The 17,971-nt window shown below is 40.1% G+C and overlaps 1 protein-coding gene across 1 annotated transcript in view; it reads left to right on the forward strand.

Moving 5' to 3' along the window:
* RAPGEF4 (Rap guanine nucleotide exchange factor 4) overlaps nt 1-17,971 on the forward strand; it is a 161,036-nt gene that overhangs the window by 72,525 nt on the left and 70,540 nt on the right. Inside the window, exons 5-6 of the mRNA XM_075710086.1 lie at nt 5,218-5,290; nt 8,157-8,221. Coding sequence (XP_075566201.1) covers nt 5,218-5,290; nt 8,157-8,221 — 138 coding nt within the window. The remainder of the gene's footprint in view (nt 1-5,217; nt 5,291-8,156; nt 8,222-17,971) is intronic.

Raw genomic sequence — 17,971 nt, forward strand, 5'->3', positions numbered from 1 at the left:
GTAGAAAAGAGAAGAAGAAACAATGCACCGTGGGGGTGACACACCCTTGTGAGTGGTTCATCGCCAAAATGGTATGACTGGTGCAGCCCACTTAGAGGAAGAACAGAGTTGTACTGAGAGCAGCAGTGATCAATTATTTATTGTCAAAAGAAAATAGAGAAGCTGGCCCACACTGTCAAGCTACAGCATATATTCCCTAAGAGAAACCATTACAGGAGTATGGACAGCTAGTACAGGAGGATAGCAGAACTCAGGTAACAGTCAAAATAACAGCATCTAATAAAATAGTTACACAAGGTTTTGAAAAGCGTGTGTGGAAAGGGCACCTTGATGTTTGGCCTAGGATTTCTACAACTGAAATGAATTACTTCGCATTACTTGTATTTGCAAGTAATGCAGGCTCCGCCTTGTCACCTTCTCTGCTGCCAGTGGTAGGCAGAGTAGGAGGCAGCAGAAGTGCATCTGGTCAGAAGCAGCACTGTGGGTTGAGATTGTGAGGGGGGGAGAAGGAGGAGGAGGAAGAGAGAGAGACCATGGATTCCACCAAGCACTTGTTGTGGTCTACAAAACCTCTGATGTTACATGACACTCACTTCCTAGTATCTGGCCACATAGAATCATAGAATCGTTTAGGTTGGAAAAGACCTTTAAGATCATCCAGTCCAACCATTAACCCACACTACCAAGTCTACTCTAAGCCAATCAAGGGTAGACTAGACTAAACCATGTCCCCAAGTGCCACATCTACCCGTTTTTTGAACACTTCCAGGGATGGGGACTCCACCACCTCTCTGGGCAGCCTGTTCCAATTCTTGACCACCCTTTCCGTAAAGAAATTTTTCCTCATTTCCAACCTAAACCTCCCCTGGCACAGCTTAAGCCCATTTCCTCTCATCCTATCACTTGTTACTTGGGAGAAGAGACCAACACCCACCTCACTACAACCTCCTTTCAGGTAGTTGTAGAGAGCAATAAGGTCTCCCCTCAGCCTCCTCTTCTCCAGGCTAAACAACCCCAGTTCCCTCAGCCACTCCTCATAAGGCCTGTGCTCCAGACCCTTCACCAGCTTCGTTGCCCTTCTCTGGACACGCTCCAGCACCTCAATGTCCTTCTTGTACTGAGGGGCCCAGAACTGAACACAGGTATTCAAGGTGCGGCCTCACCAGCGCCGAGTACAGGGGGACAATCACTTCCCTAGTCCTGCTGGCCACACTCTTCCTGATACAAGCCAGGATGCTGTTGGCCTTCTTGGCCACCTGGGCACACTGCTGGCTCATGTTCAGCCGGCTGTCTACCAACACCCCAGGTCCTTTTCCGCCAGGCAGCTTTCCAGCCACTCATGTAGGTTTACCTTGGGATGGGGAAGTGTCAGAAGCTTGATGTGACTCCCTAGTGCTACAGACCATCACTACCTGGGTCCTTATTACACAGCCCATCAGGTAACTCTTTGCTGACTGGAGAACTGCTGCACTTGGGGGAGTATCTGGTGTGAAACCTATGTTCAAAGCTTTATACCCAGGAGTCTTCTCTTCATCAGTCCTGAGTCTTTCCTGTTAAGAGTGCTGTGGTTTTGCTACGCAATGCATGTGGAAGACAACAAAGGCTCATCTATTTTCTTCACATCTGCCTGGCTTGTTTTGGAGTGTTTGTATTGTACAGATCCCTTTTTTGCTCCTTCTTTCCCTTTAAACAGGTATTAGCTCTTCAGTACTTGCAGCAGAAGAGAGGGACTGACTACAAAGACATATTTTATATACCTTATGTACACTAGAAAAATTTGTAGAGAAATTTAAAGGTAGCTTGCATCAGCATTATAGTAATTGCCTTTCTAAACATTAGCATATAAAAATATACCAAATTATGTTCACAGAGTAGAAGAAAATCTACTGTAGCCATGAAAACCTTTGAAAGTAACTGCAGCTAACTGCAAATAAAGTCTAAATAAGACCATGTGAAGGAACACACTGAAAAGCCTGACAACGAGTGGCCTTAAAAACTGTTGGTATGAAAATTCACCCACAGCACCTCCCCAGTAAGGCAAGTGTGTGATTCTCTCTCCTCCTTTTCTCCCATCCCCAGCTGTTCCTTGTCAGCACTCTTCTGTGGTTTAGGCTACAGCAGTGGCTGAAAAGGTCGTGTTAATTTTCACCACTGCACAAGTATGAGGTGGTCAGTAACTGGAAGAAAAAATACCATCTTTATTACTCGTGCTGTCAGACTAAATGCAGGAAGTGTCTGATCTTTAAGCTGTTGCTTGACAGAGTTTATAAATTGGTAGAAATCTGAAGACAGAGTGAATAGGTCACTGAGTGTAGTTTTAAAACCTGCTGTCATGTTGGATTTACAGAACTTGAAGACTTCTGGTAATAAACAAGCTTATGATGATTTGATAGCTGTTGTTGTCTTTCATCAGGAAAGCCTTTCCAGAGTTCATACCACCAGTGGAATACATTTTCAAAAGCCTTTTGTAAATATTTAGTCTGTTAATCTTCAGGGTGATTTTAAATGCCACCTACCAGTACAATTTAACTTATTGCATTTTCTTTTCATTTACGGACATTACGGTAACAAGATGGGTCTCACAGTCAGTATTGTATTTTCCTCATTATCTCAGCTTTGAGAGATCTCATGCCTGGAACTTCATTACTCCATCTGATACTGTGAATCTTTATGCAGTTATTTACATCTCTGTGGATATTTAGGTTTCCCAGCAAACAGTGTTTCCCTGACTTCTTGACAAATAAGTGTCCCTTGACATTTAATTTGATTGATGCAGTGACACAATTTTAGGCTCCTATGTCAGCCTGCACCCCATCGAGGTATCTTCATGGGAGACCGTGTGTAGGCAGTCATATCAGCCTTCCCTCCAGATACCCAGATATAGAAGGTAGTTTCTTTTATGCAGTTGGTCCCCTGGAGAAGTCTGAACAACTGAGCTTTCTGAGGGCATGCCTTGAATTAGTGCCTCTTCTGGTAATGGTGCCTGAATTGCTTCACAGGCAGTGCTGTTCACTGGGCTTGCTGTATCAGACTCATAAGTAGACTCATGCCACGGCAGGGTGGGACCTTCATGTGGAAGATGACAGAGTTGAAGTCCTGGGCAGCCTGTGCTTTTGTTCCCAGTGGACTTTGGCATCCTGAGCATGAGGTGGGGCTGAATGGGGTTAAGGTGCCTCCTTTTAAATGTTATATGCAACTCTGGCTTATTCTACCTGCAGGTATTTTTGTTAAGCTAGGCCCTCAAATCAGGAAAAATATTAAAGAGTTAATCAGAAGGGAAACTGCCATACAGTGTATGATGACTGTGAACATGGTATAGGAAATAAAAGAGAAAATTACTGTCTTCCTACAATTCAAATTCCTTATCAAGGTGGACTAATAATGTATTTCTGGGAAAGTGCTATTTTGGGAAAAACAGAACAAAGAAATGGATATCATCTGAACGGTGAGGAAGAACAAAAGAAAAAAACTTATAAAATTTGATTTTATCATATCCCAAATAAAACATTTCAATTTTCCATTTCTAAATCACATTCCAAGACCAAATTCAGTAGAAGGTAGAACAAAACGCTTACCTACTGTTTGGATAAAATGTTACTTCAACCTCTTGTGACATGCTTTCCTTTTTTCCATTTGGCCAACCAAAATGAGTTTTTCCCTTGTTTTATGTGTGTGGTTTACTAGTTGAACTGAGAAAATAATTATATGTTCTTCCTCTCACTGAGTTCCAGGCATAGGACTGGATGCAGAGTATGGGAAAGTAAATGGTTTGGGAAAGAAAATAGGAGAGTTTTATCCTCAAATGAAGTAGCATTTATTTCGTGTGACTGATCAGGGATATAACATAGTTTTGCTCCTATGAGTTTTCAGCTGGATTATGGGTGAGATTTAAATAATACATTACTAAGCTTTAGGATGTAATAGCTTGTCTAAAAATAGGATTGGATTATTAAGATTAATGTAATCTTTGTGGCTTTTGTTATTATTTAGAATGAAGACATTCAGTCTTTAGTGCTAGAATTGATGATATTTTCATATCTATTTCCAAGGAAAAAAAAAGTTAAAAGGATAATTTAAGCATCTGGTAAAATCCAGCAGACAACGTTTTAAAAGTGAATACATCCAACAGCTCCACAGAGCAAAGGATAAAACTTATAAATTAAAATTGTACTATGAGGGAAGTTTTCTGTCTCGATTATGATGTGTGCTTAGTTGAAACCTATGTGAATTTCAGCTGGTTGGTTCACGTTCAGCTCACTGCACACCCTAAGGACTGCATGACACATTTTGTTTATGCTGATCATCAGCATCCCTGTTGCACAGGATTGTTTTCTGACAGTTCCGAAAGGGAATTATAATTGTTTACCCTTAAGCATGACAGTAATATAGTATGATTGAAACCAAAAATGTCTCACATTCATTGAATGATTTGTATTTGATAAAAGGACATTTTTTTCCTTTGGTGTTATTTTTTAGCTTCTGTGAATTTCTTAAGCCCTAGACAGAGCTTTGAATCTTATTGATCATGTCACCAGCATTCACTGAAGAAAAATACCAGTTACTCTCATCAGTTACAATTATGTAGTTTACGGTGGTATGATGGACATTATTTTTACAGTTACAAAGGTTCATCTGATAATACAGTTTTTGTGTGCATGTATACATAACATGAGGTGCTGTGTTTGTGTGTTTCATAACCTTGTAGTTTCTGAAAATCAAACTTAGTGTGTTGGAATTAAATGTTTAGAGTTTTTGCACTAAATCGTGTATATTTCAAATCTGACACCAAAATTGTAGTGGTACATGATTCTCATGAATCCTTAGTTAACAGCCTTGTCTCCGTTTCCATCCCTACAATAAAATAGCTTTCTAGCTTGAGTTCAGCTGAGCAGTGTAATTTCAAATGAGCTTTAAGACAGCCTTTATGGGAAATCACACAACTAAGTAGAGTATTGGTTTATTAGAACCCTCAAAGTCATGCTTTGGGGAAGATGGAGGGAACTGTTTTAGCACAACTTTTGATAAAAGAAAGGCAGTGTGCTCCAGTCAAGAAAGCAGGCCTTGTAACATTAGGAGTAAAGACATGTTTGACTGCTTCAGATTGCTTGTGTGCATGTGAAGCACGAGGCAGCAGACACACAAATGCAAATACCACATCATCCATTGAATAGCTTTATACATCTGTACCTGGCTGAATGTGCTATCGCTGTCTTTCAGAAATATCGACAGTATATGTCTGGACTTCTCACTCCTCCTTATGGTGTTATGGAAACCGGCTCCAACAATGACAGTAAGTATGAGAAAAAAGAGAAAAGAGAAGAAAGGGGAAGATGAAAGTCCTCTGATTTTGGGTGTTGGAATTTAAATTCAGTTTGGTATTATGACTTAGTCCATATTTAGTTTTAATTTAGTCTATGACTTTGGGCTCCATCCTGTCCTCACTTAGGACAGGAGAGGTGGTGTGTTGCATGGAGTTACTGGTCACCAAAGCCAGCTCAGGTTGGGTCACTGCTGCAGTTGCACTGCTTCTTGTAAGGCTTGTCCTCCACTAGTTCAGGTGGTTCCTGCTATAGTAGTTCCTATAACATGCAACTCAAATAATGGGTTACAACAATTTAAAGGTATTTCCATTACAATCTCCCCTGGCCCCTTTGGACCAGACCATAGGGTTTAACATTGCAATGAACTCCTCCCCTTGCCCCTGCTCTGGCTTGGACTTATCCACAGAATGGAATCCCTTAGGGGTGTACCTGCTCCAAGTGGAGCCTTATCTATGAGCCACAGTCTCTCCAGGGGTATACCTGCTGCGGCATAGACTTACCCACAGCCACAGTCACTTTGAGGTGCACCTGCTCCAGCATGGCCTTACCGACAGCCACAGTCCCTGCAGAAGTAAACCTGCTCCAACATGGCCCTATCCATGGCTGCAGTCCCTCCAGGGGTGTACCTGCTCTGTCATGGGCTTATTCATGGCCACACGCTTTGAGGTGCTCCAGCATGACCTCATGCACAGCCACTGATGTTTCAAGGTGTACCTGCTGCAGCATGGACATTACCCACTGCCACAGGTGCTTCGAGGTGTACCTTCTCCAGCGTGGACTCCTTGGGCCACAGCCCTTCCGAGGTATACCTGCTGCGGCACAGACATGACTATGGCCACAGATGCTTCGAGATGTAGCTGCTCTAGCATGGGCTTATCCATGATGCTTCAGGGTGTCCTACTCCCGTGTGGACTCATCCAGAGGTCACAGTCCCTTTGACTCGAGTTCACACTGGTGTTCTAGCCTGTCCAGTACAGCAGCAGAGAAACAGCAGTGATGCCCTGGCCATCTGCCAGCCCATGCGCATCGCCATGGCTGTTATCAAAACGTTCCCAGGCACAGCAGAGTAAGATGATAAGCAGTACAGCAGTACAGCAAGCAGCGAAAGCAAAAAGCAGCCACTAATGAGCACTAGACTCTGATATACAGTAAGGCAAGCGAGCCCCATGGCAAGCAGAGAAGCCTGCCGATTAATAGCTAAACAACAATAACAGCTATAAATTCCATCTAGCACATTACAAACAAATCTGTAGTTATCTCGAACCCTTCAAGCCCTACGTTGGATGCCAAAAAAGGACCGTTGTGGTTTAACCCCAGCTGGTAACTAAGCACCACACAGCCACTCGCTCACTCCCGCTCCGGTAGGATGAGGGAGAGAATGGGAAGGGTAAAAGTGAGAAAAATCATGGGTTAAGATAAAGACAGTTTAATAGGTAAAGCAAAAGCCGTGCATGCAAGCAAAGCAAAACAAAGAATTCATTCACTGCTTTCCATTGGCAGGCAGGTGTTCTGCCATCTCCAGGAAAGCAGGGCTCCATCATGCGTAATGGTTACCTGGGGAGACAAACACCATCACTCCGAACATTCCCCCCCTTCCTTCTTCCCCTGGCTTTACATGCTGAGCATGACATCATACGGTGTGGGATATCCCTGTGGTCAGTTGGGCTCAGCTGTCCCGGCTGCGTCCCCTCCCAGCTTCTTGTGCACCCCCAGCCTACTCGCTGGTGGGGTGGGGTGAGAAGCAGAAAAGGCCTTGACTCTGTGTAAGCACTGCTCAGCAATAACTAAAACATCCCTGTGTTATCAACACTGTTTTCAGCACAAATCCAAATGTAGCCCCATAGTAGCTACTATGAAGAAAATTAACTCTATCCCAGCCAAAACCAGCACAACTGCATATAGTAGGAAATACTTTGGAACTTGCCTAACTGCATTCCCAGCTGCATAAAAGTGTACACAGAGCTGTAATCTGTGCTATGAGCCAGGCCTGTTGACTAAAGCATACTGTATAATGTCATGTAACATTTATCTGGTTGTAGGTGTTACGTGAATTCCATGGAACATGGCCATGAGTCCAGCTAGTAAAATAAATATAACCAACTGGCTTATTTAGGAAGGGCTACACAACTTGCTTGGGAACCTGGGTTAGTGCTTGGGCAGACAGCCTGCAATAAACATGCTGCTCTCTGACCTTAGTTACATAGCTAAATTAACATTTGGGTATGTCTCTGCCTCATGAGAACCTGTCAGCTGTGGGGTAGAGCTGTAGACATGAATCCAGGGGCAGCCTTTGGAACTCATCACTTCTGTAAATCACAGTACTTTTATTTAGTTGCCAGAGGATTATTTAGATGCCAGCCAGGACAATATCTGATGGCTAGCAATTGCATCTGCAAATTTTGTCCCATATGTTATGCGTTCAATATGTTCTATTTGTGAAACAATAGCTTAGTGTAGCATAGCATAGCATAGCAAAGCAATGCTAGTTAGTGCAAACTCAATGTCACGTTTGACTTCCAGGTACTCAAACACAGATACTGTTAAATGAAAAAATATAAATAATTCCTGTATGCATACTTCAAATATTAAGTTGTGAGAAAGTACTACATTTAGCAAGCTGTTTATAGTATTTATACAAGTTAGCTTTTTGTCCTTTTTGTGTTCACAAGAGAAAACTTTTGTCCGAATAAATCTGTTTTGCTCTTAAAAAATCGTAGATTAATGTGTTTGTTATCAAAGTATTGACCCCTCCAATTCCCTATTCTATTGATAAGTATCTCCACTGTTACTTAAAAAATGTACAGTACGTATTTATTTTCTGTATTCTTTTTTTAGGAATGCCAGATAAGGAGAGTATGTCAAGTAGTGCACTTTGCCAAGTTTCTAAAAATTGTAGTAAGGTAAGTCCCACCTAGTTTTGCCTTTGTTTTTTGATGGGGTGGGGGAATTTGGTAATGAAAAATGCAAAAGTACAGCATTAAATTGAAAAGAACCAGGTGCAAATGCAAAGCATGTGGTGATGCAAAAGCATGTGGTGATGCATGTGAGTACAGTATAGAAATTAGAAGGATGCTTTAGACATTGTATCATGTAACTGGAGAAAGCAACTGGTTCAGGATCAACATCATTAGAAAGTGTACTGCTGCTGAAGTTTGTGTAACAATCTGGTTGTCCTATCTTTGTCAGAAAGATGCTGAGGATAAAGAAAAGCAGCACTGTGACAAGACCAGTCCATAGCCAATGGATCATAAAATTCATAATTAAATCCCATTTTAAGGCTTAACTGAGTCTTAACTGATGCATAGACATTGTTCTGGACCTTTGCTCAGGGTGAATTTTCTCCTGTGTTCAGAGAGCAGCTTTACGTCCCTGTTCCCCTTTGTAAAATAGTTCTGTGCCTTCAGTCTCACCAGATGAGGACCCGCATGAAAGAACTCATGAATATTTCTATGCTGAGTTTAAAGTAATTATAATAGTGGGAAGAAATAGTATCAGGCATTGCTGTAAAGATTAATAACTTAGATTTTTTTATGGTGGGAGTAGAAAAGTTAGTAATAAACAGATGCTTGGATGTCTTCTTTACGGACATAAGAGTTTAATTGGATACATTTGTGTGATGTCTTTAAAAGGTTAAAGGTATTTTTGTTACACAAAAAACATATCTTGACAGCAGATAAAGACAATGAATATTTTAGCGTGTTTCCTTAATGCGAAAATAACTACTTCCACCTCTCCCTGTCTGTCTGTCCTGCTTCCTCAAGGGTACTGACCTTTCTTAATTGTCACATTCAGCCTTTATTAAATGTATAAATGTAACAGTATGCAGTTCCTTTTTCTAGAGTCTTATTCACTAATGCTATACCACTTCCTGACACAGCCTTATCCTGTATGAAAATAAACATTTTTCCATGCATTGAGTAATAATCCTTAGATATTTAGATAGCACCTTTCATTCTGTAAGCATTTGACAAACAGTTATGAGTTAAGTCTCAGTGCTTCTCTAAGATGTTGGCATTTCAGTGCTATGCTTGGAGTTAAGCCAGATCAAGGGTCTTGCTTGACCTCTCAGTGAAAGAAAGCCCCAGGTGTAGAATCTAAACTGAAATATGTGTTGGATTTTCTGAAGCAGGTAGAGGCAAGAAATAGAGGTAACAAGGTAAAAACATCTGTCTTTCCTAGAAGGTGATATCCCCCCAGTAACGGGCAGTGATGCTCAGCTAAGGGTGGTATACACGTTCCGGTACAAAGTATTTTAGAAACTGAGCAAAGTTGAGTGATTAATACTGCTGCCAATAGCTGGGCTTTTCTAGCACAACAGGACTCTTCCCGCACAAAGTAATGTTCACCTGGGTAGGAGACAGAACTTGGCTGAGGCAGGCTCAAACTGTTCAATGACTTTTGCAGGAGTAAGGTCCTTTGCAAACCAGATTAACTTCCTTTCCAAGACACATATATAAAACAGCCATCCTTCTTCCTCCCACTTCTGTGGAGAGAAGATGAGAGAGTAAATATGTGACAGATGCTTGTCACCTTGTTTCATCCTGAAGGAGCTGAGACAGTCCCATGACAAATGTGGCAGAAGAACCTACACAGCATAGAAGTGGTTCATGAATCCTAGTTCTGTGTTTTTGCCATATGGCCATGGTTCTCTTTAATTATGTTAAGTGAAAGGTAAGTGCAGCAGAGATAAATACGCGAGTATTTTGTTTACTGCAAGCAAGCTTCGTTCCTGCAATTTTGAACGGTACAACTGTTACAGTGCTTACGCAACATGTCGATCTTCATGCCCTGCAGTCAGTATTGAATGATCAGGGAGGTACTGGGGTTGCAGGGCCAAATTCCCAGAATTGTTGCCAGCTATTCAAAATACAAAATAACAGGGTACCAGAAAACAGCCCTGTGTTTGTAGATTTTATATATTTAGCTTATTTTAGGGTGAATGGCTACTGCATCAGGGAGGGGCATTCATCCAGGGAAAGGGAAGTGTTTGCAGGGCATCTTTGGACTATTTTATATCATTAGATTGCCAGAATGATGCCTGTGGGACTGGCAGCAAATACAGCTCAGAGAGGCCTGCAAGCTACTCTGTAATGTTCAGAAAAAGACTGAGTGAGGAACTTTATGAGATTCAGAGGAAGTTCCTCAAAATCTTCATATGGTAAGAAAACATTACACTCTTAGACAGAAGGAGATAACGTCTTCAGTAGTTCTGATCATAATGATGCATTTATTTTGGGGAGTATGTGTGTTATTTTAATTTCTGAGAGAAGTTTATAACTATAAATAATTTGCTTCAAATGAAATTTAATGTATTCCACTCTTAAAATATGAAGTGCCTGTTTTTCTCTTCTAGCCTGTGCTGAGTCTTTTACAAGCACTGTAATAAATGGTTTTCCATATTTGCTAATTGTTTGAGTTTCATCTTCATAGCTTAATTTTTTTCTTCTGTCACATCTATTAGTTTTTGATGAGTAACACAAGATTTTTCTTTTAATACATGCCTTGAAATTTTCTCACCATATGGGGATGTTTGGTTTTCCTAGCTCATTAAAATCTATAAAAAAATTCTATTTGGAGAGGGCAGCAAAGAGATTTTCTTTTACCAAACACAAATTCATTTGCATTTAGGGTTACATTATTGCACATCATTTAATGCAATATAGCAGTTAAATTGAGCATAAAATACTGAGACAGAGTATGCTACTGTCCTCAGTTATATTTTGGGGAACGGAAACAAAGTCAATTTAAAGCTGTCTTATGTAAGGGAAAATAACACAGCTTCGGTCTTTTTAACTAGTTAGTCTAATATCTGTACACTGGTCTCTCTAGCTCTAGTTTTCGAAAATTCTCATGGGGTAGAGTTGGATATAACTGGATCTGTGAGATGAATATAACCCTAAAGTGAAAATGACAAAATCAATAATAATTTCAAATACATTTTTGGAAAAGATACAGAAGAGTACTTAGAACGCAGGGGAGGTCGGGTTCCAGCGTGCAGACAGAATAGGTAGTGGGTCTGTTTTCATACATTACCAGCAGAGCTGGCAGCAGGGTTGCATGGTGCTTCCCGCTACAAGATCCTGTTCTTACAATTTGGCCACTTTTTCACTGTTTACGCTGAATTTGCCATGCTGAGAGTATGCTTCTGGCTGATTTTTAAATTGAAATGGATCAAACCTCTCTGACATTGAGGTTGGGGGAAAATACATAGCACATATTAAATGGCTTTTCCCAGTGATACACTAGCAATCCTGTCCTTTGGACTAGGAGCTCAACATTTGGGGCTTGTTCTGGCATAAGGAGTGCCATTTGCGACCCCCTACAAAATAAGCCGTATTGTTAAGCCTTGAAAAATCTCAGTTCAAACCTACTCACTAGAGGCTCATTACAGTGTAACTGCAAGCTTGTGCACACAGGCTGTGCGCACTGCCTGTGCAGAATTACCACACTGTTCGTCGTTGGTCCTGGGCTGCTTGGGCATTCCTGTGTCGATGCTTAACGGTGTGGGTTTTCTCACAATCACTCACTCTAGTTGCTAGAGCAACATTTTGATTATTATGAAGCCAGACACTCACTGAAAACCACAGTTCTTTCCCCTGTGCTTTTATACTCTCTACTGGTGCCCAAGTAGGAAATTAGTAAAGAAATAGCCTATTCTTCTCTGGAGACATAAGATATATATTAGTTTTAAAGAAGAGGGCATTGCAGAAATGAGTTGTAGGGACACAGGAGTTAATGTGGGTAAGAACAGAGGACAGACCCATCTAGAGCATGAATCTCTTCTGTGGAGTGCGGCGCTGAATGCTTTTTTCTGCTATTGATAGATGTCTTAAACTCCTTTGCAAACTGTGGATGCTGTGCCTAAAAGAGGAACGATCCACAGAAAGAATAGAAATCTGTGGTTAATAACAATTATTCTATTTATTCAGGTAGTTCATAGTTAGAAAGTCCTAACCCTGCTAATGATCCAAGCTGAAGTTCTGTGTTGTTTTCCATAATGGAATCTCCATATTGCAGTTTGCTAAAAGAACCCCCACATCCTCAAGAAACTGCACAAAAAAAATTCTGCTTGAAAGGAAGGCTGAAAAGTTAAGTGCTCAAAAGCAGAGAATTTCAAGAATGGAGGCTGACCGAGCAGTGTTAATGAAGTCCTCTTATCCGTGCTTGTTACGGTACGGACTTCAATTCTTTGTGTTTATCATGGTACAGACTTTGATTACCTGCTCACGTATTTTTTTCCTGTGACACGCTCAATTAAAACAACATCTCACCTCAAAAACCATGCTAGCTTTCTTTTTGTACAACTTAATCCTTTTGACTGTTTAAAACCTACATACATTTGTGCCTTCTTGATGGAAAGCACGCATCCTGAAAGGGGGAGAGTGCTTCTTCATCTCCTTTGTACTGAGGGAACCATACTGAACACAGAAGATATAAGCAGATTATGTTGTGCAAATTCATACAGTCGTTCTTGCTATTGGGTGAAGAATATGTCTTTTTTCTGAAATCTCTCTCATGCTTTATTTCCATTATGTTCCCTGTATTGTCTTTAGGTTTCTATTGTGCTAAAGAGTTGCAGGAGCTCCCCCTGGTGCACGAAGTAATATTCGAAAAACTCATGGATCGAGTTTGTGATGCTTACAGGCTGAAACGTCCCCTTTATGTTTTTCATGCAATGACTCCAAATCCTCTAGGCTGGAAGCTTATTGGAAGTGAAATATTTGAAGATATTTTGTATAGCAAAGCTCCTATAGGATGTGCTGAAACACTCCTCTGAAAGCTACCTTTTCATCCATCATCTTCTCTGGTTAATTTGATGTGATAAAATCTAGATTCCTTTTCTTTACTGAATTTTCAGTAAGGCTTAGGTGCTGTGCTGATTTTTATGCATTTAAATAATTGGAGTGATTGTGAAAACATGATTGCTATTTTATCAACTAATGGCATTTAGTAAAATTGTATCAAAAAATCTTTCAGTTGACAGAGAAGGACATAATCTAAGTGTTAATCCTCAAAATACTGCAATTTTCAACATGGCTAGGCAAATGAATATTCACTTAGTCAAGCACTTAAGTATAGCTCTGGGCATTTGGAAGTATACTGTTAGTAAAGATGACATTACAATTCACTAGATGCATCCTTGAAGAGCCCACACAAGACACCAGTAATAATCATGTTCATTCACCATATTAGCTACTCCAGCAATAAACATAATAATTTTACTTCTGATTTCCCTATATTTCAATTTACTTTTCCCAGATGACCAAAAAGAAAGCTTATCTTTTAACTTATTCAGTAGATTGTCAAATGTGGAATTTGATAGAGCATTAGCAGAATGCTAAGGGAAATGTTTCACATGTTTATGAAATTGTGACCCTACAAGAAAGAATTAAAAAGAGAGAGAGAGAGCAGGAAGGTAGGCAGTGTTCTAGCAAGATTATAGATGCAACGACAACGTATGTGTTTGGAAGTGGTAACCTCTCCAACATTCACATGAAAATTGTGTTATAACAGAACTGATTTTCTATGTGGATGGTTTGTATAAACTGTCCAGTGATATGTGTGCATTAATTCCTATCCTCTCTTGGACTCTGTGTCAGAGTCAATTCTTGTATACAATGTTAGCATAGGGTTAAAAAAATAATTCCTTTCATTTTCTGTTTTTAAAGTGGTTGCATAAAAGCACTATGTGCAAATATTCCTAAATAATGTCTTCATGCAGTCATAACTGTACCAATTGCTTTTAGGGGCTGTTCTGATATTTTGGCACCAATTTCACATATATGAAAGTAATTTGCTTAGAGGTCTGTTCAAATTCTTCATTTTGCTCTAAGTGGAAGTGCTCAGGGTTCAATCATTATCACAGCCTGTAACAATTTGGTTAGTGCAGAGGCTGTGCATATAGTTCCTGGCAATGAGTCGCATGGTTACAGCATATGGCAGGAGAGATAACAAAGACAGGAGTGTGAGGAGAGTAGGAGTCTGTGAAAAATACAGTTTTCATAAGTTAGTAATGAACTTCATCATGAAAAATGTGAAGGTCTTTATATGTCATCAGAGCTCTTTAATGTAAACAAAATTGTTAGTAGGTCTGCTGGCTTACATAAGTAGGCTTTGCATAAACTAAATTGTTGCAGAACCACCAGGGAAAGTTTTGTTACATCACTGTCTCCAGTTCTAGCCATATGGAGATGATACACAGCTGTAGGCTTCCCTTCCAAATGCCAGTGTGAACAGCGGTGCCTCAAAGAAAAGCTTGCACCACCCCATCTGTTATCCAATTCAGCTGCCTGCTAATCTGTGAAATATCTATGACCCATGATTTCATTGTGTACCTTGAATTCTGGAGGCCCTAATGGCAGCTTCTATTGGAAACAGTTTCTTCTGCTGTATCTAATCATATAATTGAGCTCCAATCTGACCAATACAGAACTAGCCAGAGTAGTCCCAATATGAAACCTGCAGATATGATTAGTGATTCTCATTTGATCTGTTACTATACAGGAATAAGTAGCAGTGTGGAGAAAAAGAACAAAATCCTCAGTTTGGGTTGCTGTGTATTTACCAGTGTACATGTCAAACTAACTTAATTTCTGTTCAGTGCATACTTGATCCAGTTCAAGGATCCCTGGTCCTTGAAGCCCTTCCATGAATTTGGAAGAAAAAATATGGTCCCTTCTTTCTACAATGAGGAGTTTTCATTGTGGTGGTTCTAAGGACAGCTCTAAGGATAAATAGAGCTGTCTACAATGAGAGTGAGATTGGTAAGAGATGGAGGTGAGACTTCTCTTGATAGATGAATTAAACTTTTTGCAGAAAAGGGCAGAATTTTGTGACCTACAGATGCTAAAGGAATATTCTTATTTTAAATTTCACACTCATTTTCTAAGAGCAATAACAACAGAGGATTAAATATATACAGGTGTAGTTCAGTTTTAAAATATAAGCAAATTGCCACATTTATCTTGGAAGAAGATGAATAATGGGAAAAATAGTGAATAGTGTCCAGTAGCACAGCACAGTTGAATTGTCAGCACCTGAAGACAGAGCCTCCCTTTCTGGTCACAGCTGCAAAACATTCCAGAAGCAACCACTGCCCTTTGCTCAGGAATGGAAAACTGAGCTTGGAAAAGTGTCTGCATCTGTTATCCTTCTTTAAAGTGCTGCAATGATGTTCTGAATCATTGTGAAACTACCTGCAAGATCCAAATCAAGGTAGTGTGGGTTTTATCATGAGGGAGAACAGAAAAGATGAAGAACGAGAGGTACGGGAGAGAGAAAGAGACATCCTCATCAGCAGAACAATCCATATACTCAAGTCAATGTTAGAGCTAAACTATATGAGTTTTTAGTTCCATGACTTTTACATCTGAATATTAATATGTATGATCTCCACAGTATCTGTCTGAATGAAGAGTCCCCTCAAGCAGTTATCATTGTTATTTTGGTGCTCTCCACTTATCTTTCTTTTTTTTTTTTAATTTTTATGTCAGCCTTTATTGCAATTCATGTGTATCCTAAAGCCTTGCAATTCTTGTTTGTGCTGGGTGCTGTGATGCAAAGGAGGGGTCGAGGTCTCTGCTGCAAAGAGCTTGCAGTCACAGAAAAGGTGGAGTGACCATCAGACAGAAAGATGCTGGTTTACTCAGAACATTGTAAGGCATGGGATTCATGTGTGTTCATACATTTCAAATGAGTTTTTGTATAGGAGCTTATTGTGATCAGTCCTTGATGTGGTAATCCTAAGAGACACTGAGAGTGGAAGAAGTTCAGAAATCAACAGACAAATGAAAATATAAGTGATATATATTTATTTGGTAATCTTGTAATTTGGAGGGGATCTAACTCACACTGTTGGCCTTCTTCAGAGCATCAGAGTAAGCAAGTACTCACCTCCTCCCTGAGTAACCTTCTCCCCACAAAAGCGTTACCGAAGTGCTTGGGGTAGCATGGGAAAGGCAATTTGACTGAAGAGATGTTTTCCCTTTCTGACTCCTGTTGCCTAGCTGAATGAGTGTTGCTATCATAGTTTAGACGAATAAAATAAATAATGGAAAAATAACAGAAATTCCTAGAAAACGCTAGAATTTGTAAAATACTCAACATTGTGAAGTAGGTGTGGGACCTTCTTTCAATAGGACCATCACTCTCAGTTCCAGTTGTCTGGGGAAACAGAATATTGCCTTACCTGCCAGTGGTGGCAAGGGCAGTCTGATAATATATACTGTGGAGTCACATTTGATTACTCTTGCTCCTTGGCTGTGTCTTCTGTGTGATTCTGCCCCAACCCATAAAAAACATGCACATATGCTCCATTTATCTCTTGCAGTTGAAAGGCAGAAAGAGTGGGTAATTATCCTGAGAAAAAAAGATAGTCCTTTTCAAGGTTCATGTCTTCAGACAAGTCAAGCGTATACAAGCAACACATTTGGCACTTATATTTGAAACAGCAAAATGAATTTTTTTGAATCTTGTAATTATTTTCTCAAGTTTGGCAGAAAAATTGGATCAGGGATCTTAAAATCAGATTCCTTCTAGTCACTCATATCATCTCTAGCAGAGCATTTTGACTGCCTGTCCTACAATGCATGCTGGAAATTGGTATTCCACAAAGTCAATTATAGTTCTGAGTCAGTAAGAAGTAATCAATGTGTCCGATCTGATCATTTAGCAGCATCTTTCTTTGTCTGTGTACAGATGACAAAAATTTGAGAGGTTAATAAATAGTGGGGAAAAGCTGCCCAGTGATTTTGATCTTCTTTTTGTGTTAGTCAAGAACCAGGAGCCCGTTGTGCTGGCTCCACGCAAAGAGCACCACCACCTTAACAAGTGTTCAGTTTGTGGTGCTCATTTAGGGCCATTCCGAGTTAGAATTGCTGAGACAAAAATGTCAGATATCTACGACAGAGCCAAAAATGTAATTGGACTATTATCTCCAGTGATGGTTAAGGAGCAAGTGCTGTTCAGGTATTTAAAGATTTATGATTTATGACTTCTCATTATTTATTCTTTTTGTGAATTTCCTTCTGGAAGAAAGCTTGGCACAAGATCGTGAACATGTTTGATCTTTGTGTGCTTTATCATCAGTGATGCAGCTGTCTTAAAATTAAAGATAGCAGTTAGTAAGGAAATACAAATACACATAGCTGAGTTGACTAGTAGAGACATGAAAAGAATACATAATTTAGGTTCCAAAATAAAAATAAAAAAAAAAAGATTTTACTTCCAATAACAGTTATTACACTGCTGCTAATTAGGATTACTCAGCCACACTTGTTTTCATCTTAGGAAATGAAATTATATAAACAATTTGTATAATAACCTTATATATGGACTGGATGGAGAAAGAGCCAGTAGCTCAACAAGGGAGAATTATGATTAAGTCTTTGTAAACCTCCCAGTACTGCTTTGTCCATCCTCACTCTTTAAAGTAGCTGACTTTGAATGCATGAATCTGGGGGGGCTAAAGAAACATTTCTCATGCTACTCTTCCCTTGTAGCCTTTTGCACAATCACTCAGGTGGTTTTTCACCCAAACCCATTTTCTGACCCAGCCCACCTTAGAGCCACGTGAAGGCCAGCAGTGACACCAGGAGCAGAGGTAGGAGAGGGTGGCTGCGAATAGGAAGATGGTGGGAGCATCAGCTCCC

Source organism: Pelecanus crispus, chromosome 5 (assembly GCF_030463565.1).
Source record: "Pelecanus crispus isolate bPelCri1 chromosome 5, bPelCri1.pri, whole genome shotgun sequence".
NCBI classification, from domain to species: Eukaryota; Metazoa; Chordata; class Aves; order Pelecaniformes; family Pelecanidae; genus Pelecanus; species Pelecanus crispus.